The sequence below is a fragment of the Capra hircus genome, chromosome 2 (assembly GCF_001704415.2).
Source record: "Capra hircus breed San Clemente chromosome 2, ASM170441v1, whole genome shotgun sequence".
Taxonomy (NCBI): domain Eukaryota; kingdom Metazoa; phylum Chordata; class Mammalia; order Artiodactyla; family Bovidae; genus Capra; species Capra hircus.
In genome coordinates, this window is record NC_030809.1 from 117,105,043 (window position 1) to 117,124,150 (window position 19,108).

Genomic DNA, 19,108 nt, shown 5'->3' on the forward strand with positions numbered 1-19,108 from the left:
ACAAAACCTTGTTTTAAAACCTTGTTTTAAACTTGCGAATTCTGCTTTCACCCATCATTTGTAGTATAGAATCTCGAGCATATCCAAAGCCATTAGAAATTGACTTTACAAGGGTTTGTGGTTGTTTTTAAAGGAATTCCATATTTCCAGGAATTTTACATTGTTCCCTATTGGCATGTGGGCAGGATATCCTGCCACTAGGAATGAGTCATAACCCTCAGCCCCTGCCCACAAAGGCCTGGATCTCGTCCCTGCCCACTTTGACCCCTTCTAGAGTGACTTGCCCCTTCTTAGGGGAGGAAAGCAGTGAACTTCCTTTCTGGTTGGCCTCAACTGTATCAAGGCTTTTGAGTTAAGTAGCCAGGACAGAAGAACCAAGCGTAATCCAAACTTCTAGAAAGTGTACAAGGCCATCCCACGGCCCACCTTTCTTCAGCGATTTCTGCTCCACCAACACCACGGCTCCTGTCTCCGCTGCCCTGCACCTCCCTTGCTTTCTGCCCTGGCGCTGCTTTGACTCCACGTGTGGGATGGGAATGGCTGTAGGAATCCCCAGCCCTTGGGGATGTGTGTCCTGGAAACGCATGGAAGTTTTAATATCCATGGAACAGCCTTGGTTTATGGAGGCTGGAGGCTGATGGCAATTCTGAGGTGCAGTTTATATAAGACTTTTCAGATAGTCCCTGTGGGACCAAGCTGGACTGACCACAGGGGCAGCCAACAAGTGGACGTGTCTTTACAAGAGCTTCCCTCCCCCATTTCACTTTCTTGGTCCCCGACTCCCATTTCTGATGTTACTTCCAAAACTAGACTATGTGCATGCAAGCTCTTGTCTCTGGCTCTGCTTTGGGAGAGAGGAGGGAACTCATGCTGGTTTTCATGTTAAACTTGTTCACATACACCTGGGAAGGTCAATATTTCCATGTATAATGCATCCCCAACTTAAATGACAAGTACTTGATTCTTCCTTTAGAGAAAGAATACAGTTTGTGGAAAAGCCTCGAAACCAGAGGTAGAGGTTCCAACTTATCCACAAGTTACTTATGTGAGCCAAGCTACACTATTTAACCTACAAACTTAGTACCTGATCTACAAAATAGAGGAGATGAGTTGGATGACATCATTGCTAATGGTCCTTTCAATTCCACAGCTGTAACTCTGTGAAATAAAAGTAACTGGGAGACAGTTTGTAGTAACTGCTTTCCCCCTCATTAACCCGAGGAGTTGTCTTGCCTAAAAATATGGCAATACTTTAATGCAACTTTAGACAGGCAAGTGAATCAGCCTCCTGAAGCTCTAGATTAGAGAATGAGCAGCTATTCAGAGCCTCAAAACACAATAACACTCACAGCAAGAGAACAAGCCAGCTTCTTTGGAGTCAGCAAACATTAGCAGGGCCTGTAGCATTAAGATAAGAGCACAGTAATGAGCAAACAAGGGCCACCACCTTCCCTGACTGCATCACTCAGTGACTCGTCACATCCCTAACAGGCCTTGATGAATGGACTCCTACTGTTGACAGTTTTTCTCCCTTAGAAGTTACTTGGAAACTTGGCTTGGCAAAATGCTTCTCCTTTGAGAAAAATAATGTGAAATCCTGCAAGTGTCAGACATGGGAAATAAAAACATTAAAGATATACAGGTTTCCGTAAGCGACCAATCCAGGAGTATCAATTCAGAAAAAAAAAAAAAAGAAAAGAAAAGAAAAGAAAAAGGAACATCATGATACTTAAGTCAAGATGAAGGCCACAAAACATGCAAAATAAATAGTCTATAAAGGAAATGAGGTTGTAGATGCCACCATTTATGAGACATACAAGACATTTACAAGACAGATAAAGTAGGTGCTATCATTTCCATTTTACACATGAAGAAAACAGGGTCAGAGAGGTAAGTATTTTGATGACACACAGCTATCTAGTGGCAGAGCTGGGATTTTACTTTAAAAATTATTTTAAAAATTAATTAAAATGTATATTTATAAAAGTAATACATACACATAGTTAACAAATGAAACAACACTGGAAAGCGTATAATGAAATAAAGGAGTGTTTCTCATTTTTCTGCTTTACTGTCCTTTGACTGTGTTTCTCAATGCTTTCGTGTGATTCTTAATTTGGCCATCATGCTTTTAATTTCCAAGAGCTCTTTCTTCTTCGATAGTTGCTCCTATTATTTTTTAAAGCATCCTGTTCTTATTTCATGGAGACAGTGTCTTAGGACAGTGTCTTTAAGGATGTTAACAATAGTTTTGGGTTTTTGTTTTCTTCTTCTCCCTGTTTTCTCTGAATTCTGTTTATTTTCTGTTTTGGCCTCTGCTTTTCATATGGGTGCACATGCATGCTCAGTCACTAAAGAAAGAAAGTGAAGTGGCTCAGTCGTGTCCGACTCTTTGCGACCCCATGGACTGTAGCCTATCAGGCTCCTCTGTCCATGGGATTTTCCAGGCAAGAATACTGGAGTGGATTGCCATTTCCTTCTCCAGGGGACCTTCCCGACCCAGGAATCGAACCTGGTTCTCCCGCATTGCAGGCAGACGCTGTCACTAAGTCATGTCCAATTCTTTGTGACACCATGAACTGTAGCCTGCCAGGCTCTTCTGTCCATGGAATTTTCCAGGCAAGAATACTGGAGTGGGTGGCCATTTTCTCCTTCAGGGGCTCTTCCCAACCCAAGGATCGAACCCATGTCTCCTACATTGGCAGGCCAATTCTTTACCACTGTGCCACCTCCGAACTGTGCCCTGTTTCATGTGGGAGGTTTTCATAAAATGTTCTGTCCTTGGTGTCTGTGTGTAACAGAATGACATTAAAAGGCTAAGCAGAGCTGTATATGTATGTCCCACACACACAGTGCATGGGACACACTAAAAAGTTATTCACGGTTTATCTGAAATTCAAATTTAACTTCTTGTACTTCCATTTGCTGAATCTGAGGAACCTGGGTATGTGGCTGATGGATTCTGGCCTCTGGCCTACTGGGCTGTGGGCTCGAGTTTTCAATCCATTTTACTTCATGCCCTCTTCTGACTTCTACGTCTCATTCCCACCTTGAGCTTTTCTCAGCCCAGCGCACCTTCTTTCATCTCCCCAGAGGATAAACTTCTGGCCTTCTCCAGGGATAGAGGAGAGGGAGTTCTGGCTGCATTGGTGGAGGACTTTGTGGGCTCTGAGTGTCCTGAAAACTGACTTGCTAGTAATTTACTCATTTTAAGCTGTGAGCGTCACATTCATTTTTTCATGGTGCTTTTTGTCTCTGAGCCCCAAGTGAGGCTCTGCAGGGCCTACAGCTCACTTCTCAGAGTCGTCCTGCGTTCCACTCTACTCTGCCAGAACATCTGACCCTCATCAGTGGGCCTTCATTTTCCACAAACAGACTGACACCTCTTCTCAACTGATGTGTGTCCTCTCCCTTTCTCCTTGTAGGTTTGCTTTTGCTTTTAAATTTATCTGGTGCTGTTTAAGTGGTGTTTCAGAAGGGAGAAAACATAGACGCTTGGGCTTAGTATACCAGGTTTAACTACAGTGAAACTTAAATCCAGACCAATATCACCCCAAAGCCTCCACTCTTTCGACTCTGCCATGTCATGACCCATTCAGCAGAGACCAACAACAAATACCCATGGCACAGACTGTCAGCTCTCTGCTCCAATCTCTCTCTTGCCTTCCTTTCTTAGTAATAGAACTCTTAGACGTTAGCATGGTACACAATTACCCAACACCAAGCCTTCCTATCCTAACCTAGGGATGGCCAGTGAAATGTGGGTGGAATCGTTACGTGAAGTTTCCAGAAAATGCTCTTAAGAAATAACTTGCATCACCTTTGGCTCCTTTCTTTTTTGTTCCTTTCTTCTTTCTGATAGCTGGAATGTGGACATTGTGCCTAGAACATGGGCAGCTACCTTGGGCTAAGGTGGAAACCAGGTGTTGGATGTGGACGCACAGAGAGAATGAGAAGCCTGGGTCCCTGATGACAGCGGAGCTGCTCTACCAACTGCCGGTTGCTTATCTCCAGACTCTTTAGACATGACAAAGAAGTAAGCTACTGTGATTTTGGGTTTCCTGTCCCTTGTAATTGAAGCTAATTCTCACTGACACCATGCCAAGCGCCAGATCCAAACGAAGTGACATAGGCTTCCTCGAAAAGGTGGCAAGAAATGGTTCAGCCAGATGGGCAAGTGGAGGAACAGTGATAGGACTGGAGAGCAAGGGGCACTGCATAAGCTGTTTTCAAGGGTAACATGCAGTTGACTAATAAAAAAGACTTGTTTTTTCTGAAAAACAAAACACAAAGGGTAACATTAGACCAGTCTAGTGGAAGTACAAATCGTGTAGGAGAGAAGTGAGAGATAAGAATGCAAAATGGTTGGGGGCAGATTATGGCGGGAGAACCTTGAAACATGAACGAAAGTTAGAGATTGCTTTGAAAGCAATGAGGCCACTGAAGCCTTTTGAGATGGGAGTTGGATACTCATGTCTAGCATGTGAGGGAGGGTTAGAATGAAGAGTTTGGGGGTCTTCTCTATAGGCTTCCCTTGTGGCTCAGGCAGTAAAGCATCTGCCTACAATGCGGGAGACCTGGGTTCGATCCCTGGGTTGGGAAGTTCCCCTGGAGAAGGAAATGGCAACCCACTCCAGTATTCTTGCCTGGAAAATCCCATGGATGGAGAAGCCTAGTAGGCTACAGTCCGTGGGGTTGCAAAGAGTCAGACACAACTGAGTGACTTCACTTCACTTCTATGCCTCCATAGAATTAATGTAGAGTTGAGGCCAGGAGAGTGAGAAGAGAAAGAAGAACTGGAACTCATACATAGAAGCAAGGAGAAGAGAAAACTATAAGAGATCCAGAAAAGGAGAGAGGAAGGCAGGTGCATACTGGGGAAAAAAAGAGAGTAGACACTGACAATAAGAAGTCAGTAAACCTGCGGATGTCTCAAAGAAGCTAGAAAATACCAGGAATGAGTAAAAGACGTTGAATCTGGGCACAGCAGAAGTCTCTGCTGACCTCTGAACGTACAGTGTTGGCAGTATGTGAAGGTGGATGCTGGTCTGCTAAGTGCACCTAGGTGCCAGGAAGATAAAAGCAGCCTGTGCTCCAATTATTTTAAAGGGTAGGCAGTAAAAGAAAGGTAAGGTGAAAGGCAATGAAAGACCATGGGGTCAGGTCAAAGAATTTCTTAAGGAAGAGAAGTTGCTTGGTCTTTAAGGTCAGAGAAAACTGTGCCTATCAGTGAAGGAAGAGATGACCAGGCCACCAAAAGCAGTGGTTCCTGATGAGCAGGATGGAATCACCAGCTCAGGGGGAAGCCTGAGCTTTGGGGAAAAGAAGGATGGCTTTTTCTGAGAAAGAGAGCTAGAGGAGAGGTGAAGAATGAAGGCTTGGATTTCTTGTCATCCTTCCAGCAACACAAGTTTTTCATCATTATTAGCATCTTCAATGCCATTAGAGATCTAACCACCAATAGCAGTCTACAATAGCAATCTTAGGGACTTCCCTGGTGGTCCAGTGGTTAAGACTCGACACTTCCACTGCAAGGGGCACAGGTTCCATCCCTGATTGGGGAACTGGATTCCACCTAGTTCATGCAGTGGCCAAAAATAAAATAGCAACCGTAGCCAGTCTTTAAACTAAAAATGCCCATCACTTAGTTTCAGCCAGTAGTCCCAAACAAGGCTCATAAAACAGAAGGAAAAATATATATCTTGTGATTATAGTCCTGACTGTCTTATTTCACAGACACCACACTAATGAGGTTCTTTTAGATGAGGAAAAAAACAACAACAGAAACTTTAGCTCATCTACACATTGATATCAGTGTTAGAGTAACAGGCAACCTCCAGTTTGGACCTGAAAGTTAATTACAGGATGAAACTTTAGATATCCATTTGTCAAATAGATCAAATGCCAATACCTACTCAAAGTACAGCGTGAGGTCTGTTGCCAGTATTGACTGCTTCAAAAGCTGCATAAGGTCACTGTATTCCTTGGAGGACAAATTAGCAAAGATGTTGTGACCCTGAAACGAGAAAGGAAAAAGCCACAGAAGACAGCATTACATCCGAGCTTGGCAACTACACGTTTTTTCCACTTTTTTTCAAAAACAGTCTAGAAACATGATAAAATAATTCTTTAAAAAGCCTAATGACACTCTGTGCAAATACAAACAGATTCCCGGGCAAACAGGCCAAAGCCAGAAGTGCAGTCATAATCACTGGTGAGGAGGACCACCAAGGGACACTTTATAGCATCTAGTTTTGAAGAGAAAGCTGGCAAGTGTTTGAACTCCTCTTACTAAGGCTGATTGTGCCAACAACTCCACTTCCTGTGGGATCACTGAGCAGAGAAATCGACAAAACTTCTGGGAAACTTTCTGACCCCTGAAAACATACTAGTCTCGCTAGCGAAGACTTAAGCTGGCATTTTGGAAGTACTTGCTGTTGCAACAAATGACTCAAGGAAGAGAAGAAACATTAGACCAGTGGCACACAGGTGGCTCAAGTGGTAAAGAATCCACCTGCCAATGTGGGAGCTGCAGGAGACATGGGTTCAATCCTTGGGTTGGGAAGATGCCTGGGAGGAGGAAATGGCAGCCCACTCCAGTATTCTTGCCTGGGAAATCCCATGGGCAGAGGCGCCTGGAGGGCTACAGTCCATAGGGCTGCAAAGAGTCAGCCACGACTGAGCATGCAAGCACGCAAATGGGGGTGATCTGGACAATGAGCATTTCTGGCCATGCCTAGAGACACTTTGATTGTCACACTGATGGACGGTGCTACTGCTGTCCAGTGGACAGAGGCCAAGGGTGCTAGGATGCACCCAACAGCCCCCACAACAAAGACTTACTTGGCCCAAAAGTGACAATACTGATGAAGCTGCGAAATGGTGTGTTAGGCTAGATGAAGATACATCTGGATGAAGTGTGTGAAATAATTATAGTACAGTAATTGCTGAGTAGCTAGAAAGTATAAAATATTGTTCTTGGCAGAGGAGGACTCTAAAAGAGCGACTTTTGCATAGAACAACCTACAAATACACTTGTATCTCCATTCCTTTGAAAAGCACACTTTTTTCTCCATCCAACTTTGTTTTAGCTACACTAGACAGCTCCATAGTGTTTTCAGTCCAGTGAAAAAGTCTTTTTGTAAAGTGACAGACACTTCACTTAATTTGCTTTGAAAGTCAGGACTTTTCATTTATCAGGTTTTCTTAGCATGAGATACCAACTCACCAACAGGTTGTCTGGAAACAGGACCAGTTTTAAACCGAGTGTCAAGAACCAGAAGATGGTACAAAAGAAAGGCAGTGAAGTGATTGCCTGAGAACATTTTCCAATGAGACATAAATGAATTCTTCTGGGGAACCAGAATATCAATTAGCAAATTACTACGTACCAGGCACCAGATGATTGCCTGCCCCCTTGAGTTTAATTTATCTCATTAGGTGAACCCATCACTCCTTAAAGACTAGAGTATATTGGTTCCACCTGGGGCCAGGTCCAGTAATAATAATAATTTTCAAACAAACTCTTCTGGACCCTCAATTCAGCCGTTAGGAAGAAGAGAAATGACTGAAGGAACGCCACTCCATCATTCTGCCCGGGTGTCTTTGCCTGAGCCTCGCCCCCGGATCAGTCACAGGCTGGCGTACTGGGGCCTGGGGAAACATGGTTGGGAGCTCTGGAAAAGCAGTCACCTAGGTCCAGTCACACATCTAAAATTTTGCAGGGAAAGAAACAGAGCTATTAGGAGCAAGTTATAGTAAACTCTACTGTGAAGACCAGGAGGAAGCTGGTCTGAATCTGACAACATTGATTATTTTGTGAGAGTGCGTTTTGCTACCTTTAAAGGACATATAGTAACTAACACAGTTTATAGCTGGCAGAGTGACAAAGCTAACCAGGTCAGCTTTAATAATTATAAGTTAATTTGTAATCAGTATATGTTTATATGCAAACTGGCCTTCTATGGGGCCTCAAGGGTTTGGTCTCTAAAATAGACTAGTCTCCCTGAAATACTACTTCGGTTTCTTGTTTAGGGAGGAGTGGTATTGATGGGGGGGAAAAAGATGTGTAGGGAGAAAGATCTCGATCAACCGTCTTCGAGCCATCTAACCTCCCTATGCCTCTGTATCATTTGGAAAGTGGGGTGGTAATGACATCTGCATTTTTGCCTTTCCGCTGGGCAGTACGGGGATGGGGAGAAGGGGGGGCATCAACGCGAGGTCGGAACACATCAGTGCTTGTTTCCATTACTGCTGTTCTGCGTTCCTCATAGAGAACCCCGGCGCAAAGGGCAGCTGATGAATTTTGCTAGTATGAAGACACATTCCGAGTTAGCGGGGCTCTGTGACACAAACAAAGGACCTTCTGAGGAAACTTGACCTCCTGTTTATAATCAGTTATTACAAAGGTGTGAATGTCTGGCCTCAGGGGTGTAAGCCCATCATATTACCAGCATAGAAAAGATAGTCTGATCCCAAGTTCCTCCCATTCCTATTCCCCTCTGCACACATCTAAAACATGGCTTTCACAGAAGAATTCCAGAGCCACGGATGCTGGGACACTGGTTTTTGTCAGAGTTACTGAGAGCCTAACCCTGATGTTTCATTCTCAACGGAAAATCCATCTCCCCCGATGGGTCTGCCTTCCACAGCTGCAGGCAGGTTCCGGAGTGCTGACTCTCCTTTATGGGGTCGAAGAAGGCTTTCGTGATATTGCAAAAGACACGCTTTCTCAAGATAGGCTGGAGGAAAAAAACCTCCATATTTAATGATGCTATTCCAGGGAAGCAGGGCCTTAATGATGATAATAATAATAATTAATGGCACAGCCAGAGAACTGACAAATAATGGGGAACAGATGATCCCTTCCTGGCCTCAAAAAAAAAAAAAAAAAAAAAGGTCTGTACGCCTGCAGAAAATTAAACAGATCCTTTCTTGGCAATTTCAAATTCAGATGCCTCAGCTACAGTCAGTTAGCGGCTTTACTTTTTCTCTGTGGAGAACGAAACGTATAAAAGACGAACCACTTCCAGCACCCGCAATGCCACATGAAGCAAAAGAAGGTATATGGCCCTGAGCTTGGGTCTCAAGTTTAGTTGCAGTTCTCACGTTCAAATTGTCCCACCAGCGAGTTGAAGTTCTTTCATCTTTTTTTATAGGTTTCTCAATTATGTAAATAAAGTGTAACTTTCTCACCCCGTTTCTGATTCCATCATCTTTTCAAATGGGTTTCGCAAAATGGAAATGTTGGGTCACTCACTTCTGGGGTCTGTGACTGGGCTTCTGTACCCTGAAGAAATGTAAAGCCATGTTCTGGTGACAAGCAGTGGGCAGTCTGCTCTAAATGCATCTGAAAAGCCCCCTAACCAATAATAAAAACCCAAATGAATTAGCTCAGGAGGAAACTGAACAAGGTCCTTGGTCAGGCATCTGAAAGAATTTCTTAAAAGCCACAAAGAAGAAGTCCAGCAGTTCTGATTCTCTGCATTTCTTCTTGCAAAGAAAGAGAAGTAGGAAGCGTCGTTTCATTGGTTTTCTTTCAAGGAGAGAAGCAGAATGGTGGATTTTTACCTCGCTCTGAAGGATCATCACTGCATGGTTGAAATGGTGATGCTCCAAGGTGGCAGAGGTTCCATAGAGTTGGGCCAGGGCAGAGCCGCTCCTGAAAGAGGATAGACACATGAGTGACCACAGCCCTTCCACATCAACGACCTCTCCCACACTGGCTCTTTGGATCACACTGCTTCTCCTGTTTTTGCAAAGGACCATGAGCAGATACATTCTCAGGTAACCACTTGTGGGGTTCACAAATCTATAAATAAAGTAAACCTTTTGGGAACCTGCTGTGTGTTAGGCTAGACACAGTGGGTGATACCACCATGAAAACACATAGTCCACTCGGCCAAGAAATGTACAAACTAGTAGGGACATGAGATGTGGTCCTAAGGGAAAATAATGGACAGACTACAGAATATAAACGCCCTAAGAAGTGTTTCAGTTCAGTCAAAGAGCTCTCGGTGTTCTGAGGACAAGAGACGTGATTCCTGGCTCTGGGGATCAGGGTAGGCTTCATGAGCTAAACCTTATAAAGTTTCTGAGCATCCAGGATGAATGTCATATACTGAATGTATTTGCTATTCCATGGGAAAGACCTTGTGAATACTATGTAGAACCCATTTAATCCACTTTACATGTAAGATTGACAAGCTTCAACTATGGTTTTCCAAACTATGGTCACACTGTGATATCGCAGTGTCCAACTCCAGAAAGTTCCCTGGACTTGGAATCAGAACTCAGCTCTCAATAACGGCTTTGGGTCATTACTTGGTTGTTTGAGAATCAGTTTCTTTGTCTCTAAAATTATGATAATACTCTCTACCTTACCTGCTATTTATGAGACTACAATAAAATATTTCTAAGTGTCTATCATAGTGCCAAGCACGTAAGTAGGTTGTAGTCGATACTAATTAAAACACATAGACATCTCCATTTAAAATAAATAAAAATGTTAATTGATACTTAAAAGGATTCTTTTCAGTTATCTGTAAGTTTTAATCAGGTGGTATTATTTCTTTCAATCTTGCCCTACCCTATTATCATTTAATAAGTGACAATTTGTTAGGCTAATTTTAGCAGTATATGATTAATATTTAATGTTAGTTACTATTTTTCTAACATATGGTTCATTTTTATGAAAATGCATTTTTCAAAATGCACACTGTATTGTGCCTTAGTTGTATTTTTCATGACTTTTGAAAATCTAGGATGAAATCTAGGCTGAAAATCCAAATGCCTGGATGTATTTAAAATGCCTGGATGGAGTAGGTGCTTAAAAAATATTAGCCACTTGGCTAATAAGGTTGTGCTGATATGTCTAGAGATTATAGTTCAAACTGAAGGTTGATAGTAAGTGTGTTAACATATTTTAAAATAATATTATTAATAATAATAGCTCTATGAGTAAGCACCTATCATGCACTAGGCAATATGTTAACACCTCAACATATTACTTCATCTAGTACTGTCAACAACCATGAAAGTTATTATTTTCTCATTTTACAGATAAGAAAACCAAGGCTCAGAGAAGTTATGTTACTTTTCCAAGGTCACAGAGCTAGTAAGTACCAGTTCTAGACTGGCACTCAAATTATGAAGTTTTTCTGATTACATAATGAGAAAGAGAATTTTAACTTCCATATTTCTTATATTCTAGTCTCCATTTTTGCTAAGCTGGTTGTCATCAAACCTTCTTTGAAAGAAGTTTTCAAAATTTGATTCAGAATTCTCCCGTTATAGCTGCTAACTACAGACTCAGATTCCTGCGATTGGTTTCTATCAACCAGTCACATGCCCCAGTTATTGGTGTGAATCCTAAGAGAATCATTGGTGTAAAAGTGAGGTTGAGATGTAAAATAGCATCTCCTCCTTTATCATGTTGTTTTAGCAGACCTCACGAAGTTAAATCAGCTAGTTGATCACAAATCACTAAATATTTTCTTTTTTCAGGATGAGTAGGAAGTTTGTGTCCTTTAACCAGGGAACAACTGGTGGTTCCTATGCTGCCCTCTGCTCTCCCCAGGTCCATGTGGCCTCTGAACTGTTATGTTTCATCAGGAGGACTCTCAGAGTGCTTGTGCAAATGCATCTAAAGGTCCACGGTTTTAAGAGTCTTCATCCTTTACAAAGGAACATCCTTTTTGTTCCTTTAGTAATTCTATCTTACACGTTCCACACACTCACACAATACTGAGCTAATTACAAGTATGCAGATTTTGCAACAGAAGCAGACTAATGATGCATTCATTCATTCACCTAACAAGGACTGAAAACTGTTATGATGCGAGGCTGTGAGCATGTGGGGTATTGAGATAAAGAATGGCTCTTACCCTCGGGAAGCTCACAGTCCCTATAACTGCACAGGAGACTTTGTCCACACTTTCATTAACAATGCTCACCTTTCTGCAAGCAAGGTGCCATCTTAGTATTCACAGAATGGAACATGATACTAACTCTATTTTGAGTTTCCTTTAGAATAAAATCATTTAAACAAGAATGCTTCCATTTCCATATGGTTGCTTCAATTACACTGTTAGGTTGGGTCTCTGTCAGATTTTCTGAGACTACAGGACATCCTGGTGCTTCCTCTCTCAGGCCGAGGCTCACTGAGAATGCTGCCTGCACCTGCCATTACTCACACACATGTTAGGAATCTCCTAGCACTGCAAGAGTGAAGTCCGTGGTCAGAAAACTTGATGAAAGTGGCAAATATTGAACTGTTAGGATAAACTTTATCAGAAAGTATTAGACAGAATACGAGTTCTTTGGGATGTAAAATGGCATTATGGGCAGAAGTAAAAAGGGTCTCAGAGTTAAATACACTTGGGAAATGCTGGGTTTAAGAAGGTAAACTGTTTAGATACTGTAGGATTTATCTGTGGCATCAGGGTGTGAACATATGTGCTCTGATTCTGCAGGAAAGGAACATACTATGCAGTATTAACCAAACTTACTTGATCATTAAACCATTTTTTTAAAAGACAACGTGTTCCATGTAACGTACTTTGTGTAAAGGGCATGCTGACACTTTTTCATGTAAAATGTGGAAAAAAACGCTCCAATCAATCACATATGGAAAAAAAATGACTTTAATACCACACCTCGTTTTAATTGTCTGTGGTAAGTATATCCATCATATCAGTGGCTCTGGGGCACACAGACTGTAATTGTAAAAATATTACATATACATGGAGGGTGTGTGGAGACCTGCAGAGAGGAGAGGAGAGGAGAAGAGGCTCCAGATCCTTTACACACAGGAAGATTTATACCTGTGATTATTTATGATGCTCATTATTTATTAGGTCATCCTAACATACTAAAGTTTTTCATTTTGGGGGCAGGAGGCACACTGAGGAGAAGCTTACATAACAGGAAAGTCAATGTGAAAATGGCTCCCCCCTCCCCCCAGGCATTCAGCCCTTTGCACAGGCACCAAAAATAAGCGTGCAAAAGGAAATTTCATAACTATGAGCTATGGACCCTCATAACTTCCCTGGATATGCATATTCTTTGAAAAACAGACTTAATGGAAGTGTGCTGCCGTGGCTTACAGGAAACTTTCAGAAGGAAAACGACCAAAGGTAATTAGGAAATTGAGAATTGTTGGGAGGTGGGGAGGAATGGGATTAGGCTGTCACGGCAGATTAATGTGCCCCCGTATTTCACTTCTGGGACCTGGCCGAAAGCGACAAGATGGGTTTTCATTCCCAAGAAATGAGTATAAGAGATTATGCTAGAAATGAATAGAGGAAGTCTCCTAGGAGAATATACTACAAAGCTGCTTGGTACTGATATTTAATCATCAGGGGCAGCTGTAATAGGGAGGGCAATGAGTGGGAAACACTGTCCCTGGAGAAAATAGGAGCGAGGTGTTAACAGCAGTTTCAAAGCACCATGGGATCGCTGCCCTCTCTACCTATTGATCATGCACTGCACGCACTCCAATACTTTAAAATTAAGAGTAAAATATGAAAATGCGAAGGTTCACTTATCAGAAAGGCTAAGAGAATAAATCACACTGTGCTGTGACTAAAATCACAACTTTTTATTGTAGAGGCATTTTGCATTTTATATAGTAATTTGTCCCTTGCTAAATGTCTCCTGTTTCTTTATAGCCTTACATATGAAAAAAAAAAAGGTAGCATATGCTTTGTCACATAATAATTGGTGCATTTAAATCCCATTTCCAAATCACTTAAAAGGCTGGAATTAGATGGTGAATACTTTAAGGAAAGGGACTATTTGTTACGCTTCTTTATTTCCCCCACAATGCCTCGCACAGTACCTCGCATCTAGAAAGCACTCAATTGATGGGGAATAAGTAAGGAAATAAGGATATAGGGTTCTTCTGAGGGATTTTCCTAAACAACGGCAAACTTGCTGAGTAAATCTTATCCTAATCAGTAAAATGGTAGTTCCTTCACCATGATGTCAAAGGGTCTCTTTTCAGCATTTATTGAGGAAAAGTTTAACTGAGGTGGAATGGTGGTGGCATCTGGTATTCTAAGCTCAAATGAGACTCTGTAAGGGAGGGGCAGGGCTGATGGAGGTCCCATGGGCTGGTAAACTGTGTAAAAGGCCAACCATTGTGAGGAAACAGCTCAGACCATCTTAGAATGCAGAGTTTTGATCATGTGGTGTAAGGATGCAAAAAGGTTTTTTGAATTCTAGTATCAGAGATATCATAGCTATCTCATATGTATGAAAACTGTTCAATATTACCCAAATCACTTGAGATTTGGGGACCTCAGTTTCCAATTTTAAAAAATTAAGCCATATGAAAAAAATTTTGAAAATTAAGGAATATGACTACCAAGATCTAGTTGAGTTCTACAATTTTTACAGCTCCACGTCTTGATTTTCTGGATGTCAAAATGCATCTTAGTTTTCCAGAGCTCACATATATCACAAGCCAGCCAACAAACTGGAAGTTCAAAAGCCTAAAATACATACCACAAAGTCATGAAAGAAGGTGGAATAAAGTGGTTAAAAAACGGCCTTGGAGTCAGATAGCCCAGGTCCAAACACTACTCTGCCACCCTCTGGATGGGTGAATTTGGGCAAGTCACTTACTGTCCTGAGGCCCAGTTCCCTCTGTAAGATAGAGACAAATAGCTACAGGGATATTAGTCGAGCACTTGAGAAATAACTGCAATTCTTCTCATTGTCTCAGGGACCACTCACAGCAAAGAATGGAAATGAATTAGAACCACTTTCACTAAAAAAAAAAAAAAAATGTTGATTAAATGCAACCGGGACCTCTGAACAAGCCCCACTGTCACAAACATGACTGGATTTCCTGGAAGTAGGAGCAGACATGGAAAACCAGGGATCTCTGTCTTCCTCTAGAATTGTACAATATCTTCTCTGCTCCTCTCTGAATACTGACTTTCTTCTCTCTGCAGATTTGCTCTCTTGCTTCTCTTATCCACTCGGGATTTGTTCATCACTGGTTTCCCCAAACACAGCCTCAGTGTCCAGGCCTAAACGGACCTGCAGCTTGGACCTCAACAGCTAACTGAGTCGATATCCTGGTAATCCAGGACCAGACTCCTGGGAGATAAGATATGATTAGCTGGGTGTGGATTCAGTGTGTAGTCTTGGTCCAACGAGGTCAACTAGCAAGAAAGCCTGGCTCTTCTGGTGTGATACGCAGGCTCTCTCCAGGGTGGAGGCTGCTGTTATTTGAGTACATACATAGCGCACTTGACTCTTTTTAAAAGAACCTACAAGGTGCTCACCATTGCTTTATAGACACAATTCTTTATGTGTAAGTGGCAGAACGGTAGGGTGCTCCAGGAAGTCACAGTGACGATGATGCCAATGGCCTGAGAGAGAGGTATCCTAAAACACTCACAGTAACAAAACGCAGGCCAGAAACTCAAACACAAGGAACTGTCAGACCCTATAATCAAAGTGTATACAGTTTACACTTCAGCAGGCCCCAGGGACGCTACTGTCATTAGTACAACATCAAACCAATGTATGTAAAAACTGTGTTTTATAATGATCCGTAAAAGATTGCACTTGTTTAAGAAGTCAGGAAACTTTACTGAAAAGCAATATTAAAATAGTTATCACTCATTCACTCAGCAAACATTCCTTGTGGGTTTATCATGCTCTTGGTGCTTGTACACATCACAGGTACTGAAGAAGAAGGGGAGACACATCCGTTAATCAGCAACTAATGTGGTGTGAGATGTGCAGTTCTGAAACATAGCCAGGGCATGATGTGGGCACAGAAGACTGATGCACTGAAGGTCATCAGGGACAGAATCTGGGGAGTGGGGGTTGGAGCTTTCAGAGGAGGCTGGGGGAAAGAAGAGGAAGGGCGTTCTTGGCTGTGGAAACAGCAGACCGGGAGGAGAGAAAAGGGAACTCGCTAGATCCCATTGAGCACTTTCAGTAGCCCTTTCTGTCTGAACCTGGATGCATAGGTCGGGGCGGGGTGGCAGGTGTGAGTGCTGCGCTGGAGAAATGGGCAAGAGCCTGATTGAGAAGGGCATTACAGGCTAAACTAAGGAATTGGAACATTATCCTGAGAGTCACAAGAGGCCAGTGAATGTCTTTTAAGTAGGGGAGCAATCCTATGAGATTTGTGAATTAAAAAGAATATTCTGGAGCACCACGATGGGGAAGACTGGAGGAGGAGAGTTGGGCTGTTGGTTGTAGGAATCCTGGAGGGAGGCAGAGAAGCAGCGGTTACAATAAGGATGCAGAGATGTCAACTCTGAGGGAATCTGAGTGACCTGTGGACTTCTGGTGGTGCCATATTGGGATGGAGAATAAGGAAAAGGACTGGTGTAGAGAGAAAGACTGGGGTTGTGGTGACGATGGGACTTCAGATAGGAGGAGCTCCTCAAGCAGCTGGAAGAAGTGTTTAGAGATTAGCCAAAAATTAGGGTCCATAGGTATGGGTTTGGGGCCGATCAGCAGGTGGTCCAGCATGAAAGGTAAAGCAGAGCAGAAGAAGAGGAGAGAACGTGGGCAGTGAAGGCTGGGGAGGAGGAGCAAGCTGAGAAGAAAGGCTGGAAAGGTGGATGAAGGTGTCTCTCTCCCAGACAAAGGAAGAAAGGGAGCTCTTTGGCGGAGAGCATCACAAACAGTGTGATGGCAAGAAGGATCAAGAAAGGACCGGAAGATTGTCCTATGGCTTTGGGAAAAGGGGCCTTTGGTGGCATTACTGAGGGCTGCTCCCCTGGCGGGCAGACCTGGAAGCTGTGTGGGAGGGAAGTGAAGACAGGAACAGACAAGTTTCCAAGAAGACTGGCTGGAAAGGAAAGAAGAGAAAGGGAGCAGAAGCTCGAGCGAGAAGCAGGGATGGAAGTGGGTTTTTCAAGACAGGGAGAACTGTTCATATTAATAGGGTGGGAGATACAGGGCAGAGAGAGGAAGATGGATGGAGCAAGGTCCTGGAGGAGGGAGGGAGGAAGGGATCCAACACTGAGGTGGAAGGATTAGCCTCAGACACGAGGAGGGACAGCCTTTTCACAGAGATAGGAGGGAAGGAGGAAAGGATGGGGCCAGACAGATAAGTTCGTTCGTGGCAGGGGAGGAAATTGAGGGAGTTCTCGATTGATGGCCTCAATTTTCTCAGTGAAGGGGGAGGCAAGGTGATCTGCTGAGTGGCATTGGGGGAGGTGGTAGAATAGAAGGTGGTTTAGGAGGAGGAACATTTTGGTTTCTATAACTGCTGATCAGAATGGGGGATGGAGCTGCCTAGGGGCCCAAAGAGGCTGGTGGGGAGTTCTGAGCCCCTAGCTGAGTTGGGAGAGTACCTATTCGGTATGCCTCAGGCTCACAGCTGTGACACTTTCTCCCAAAGCCTTTAAAAGTCTGGACAGAAGAGCAAGAAGCTTGAATTGTTAGACTGAGCCAGGGCTGAGTTTTTGCAGTGTGGCTGTCACAGAAAGGTAAGAGGGTCTGGAAATTGCAGGACATGGCAGAGAGCAGGTGGAAACGATGGGCTTCTGCATTCAGGATGGATAAAGGTCACAAAGTCGATACTCACCTGCTAGATCAGGAGCGAGTAAAAGGGCCCAGGGCTCCAAGGCCTTAGTATGTAGGTATTACAGGGGAAAAAACAAGTGGTGAGCTGAAAGGTCCCTACTGACACACTGTGGGCCGCTGGGGTTTCAGATCACAGAGGAAGACCTGCTCTGGGGGCTTGGAAACTGGTCACCTGAAAGCTGATCTTACCTCTTCGTTGAAGATTCCTTAGTCTCTCCATCCCCAAATGTTTTTCCCTCAAGCCTCTGAAGTCCCCTATCACGTTGTTTGCAGACAGGTAGTAAAAAGCACGTTAAACTGGAACCTGAATACGAGAGCCAGGAGACCTGGGTTGGGTTTTATTTCCAGCACCAGTGAGTTCTGCGGCCTTGGTGCCAGTGGAGCCGCCAAGCAGTGGCCTCCTGAACCTGTCCTGCTTGCTCAGGGACAGACCGCTCTGTCCACGCCCAGTGTGTGCACCTCCACCTCCCCTGTGTTGGTGGAGCTGCTTGGCTTGTTCCCACCTTTCTGTGGGATGAGGTTTGGCAGGGACAGAGACCCTCTTCCTCCTCCAATGTCACTCCATTTCACTGCAGTTTATACAATACCCGACATCAAAAGAACCTGGAAGAAATTCTACTGGGGAAGGAGGAGATCTTTTGTTTCATAAAATTTCCACTTTTATTTTAATAGTCTCAAAACCAGACTTCCAGGGTAGCAAATCCAAGAAACCTTATGATCCCATGAAGGCAAACATTCTGGGAGGAAAAAAAAAAAATAGGCCCTTTAAAAATCTGCGCTTTGTTATCCGACTGAGGTCAACAGAGACAGACCAAATCAACAAGCATGACATGAAGGGCAAATTTGCAATTAAAAGAGGAATAAGGAATTATAAAGATGGATGAGCCCCGTGACACCCGCGCCCAGGCCTGCGTGGCCTTGGCCTCAGACGCCAGAAATTAATGCTTTACTCTTTAGCGCGCGCGTCACCTTTGGCTCCGAACAGAAAGGCAAATGCGTTAAAATAACAACAATTAGAACACTTACTTAGCTTGGAAGGCATTGTTGGTTCCCCTGTGGTCGAGGTCATGACACAGGCATCCCACAATCACCGCTAAAATTTCCACCTCGGTCAGAATCTCTTGAAACCCGGCGGTCTGGGAAGAGGGGAGAATGGCCACAGTCACTGCTCGCGGCAGGGAGGAAGGCCGAGGCTCGTCTGCTGAGCAACCGTCAGCTCTGCTGTCATACCCACATCATTTAAGGGAATGATTAACTGCCACCCCTTCGACTAGTGAGTTGGGTGGTTGGTTGCACAGCCCAGGGTCCCCGCGGTGATGAATTAGCCGGCATGGTGGCCCGCCCTGGCTGGCACACCAGGACAGAGTTCAGACTATTTCGTTCCCTTTTTGGAGAAGAAGCTGCGCTGTCTAGATACAGTGACAGTCTGGCAAAGGCCTGGAGCAAAATGTGTTTTGTGATTTGACATTTCAAAATGATGAGCATCTAGGGTTAGGGAGAGAGAGGGGGCTGTGAGTTTAGAACTGAGTGATGTAGCCACCAG

At 43.6% G+C, this 19,108-nt stretch overlaps 1 protein-coding gene across 1 annotated transcript in view; it reads right to left on the reverse strand.

The window, feature by feature from the left end:
* The window catches only part of PDE11A (phosphodiesterase 11A), a 449,211-nt gene that overhangs the window by 58,384 nt on the left and 371,719 nt on the right, over positions 1–19,108 (reverse strand). Inside the window, exons 13-15 of the mRNA XM_005675916.3 lie at positions 18,592–18,701; positions 9,571–9,661; positions 5,916–6,016 (exon numbers count right to left, since the gene is read on the reverse strand). Coding sequence (XP_005675973.1) covers positions 5,916–6,016; positions 9,571–9,661; positions 18,592–18,701 — 302 coding nt within the window. The remainder of the gene's footprint in view (positions 1–5,915; positions 6,017–9,570; positions 9,662–18,591; positions 18,702–19,108) is intronic.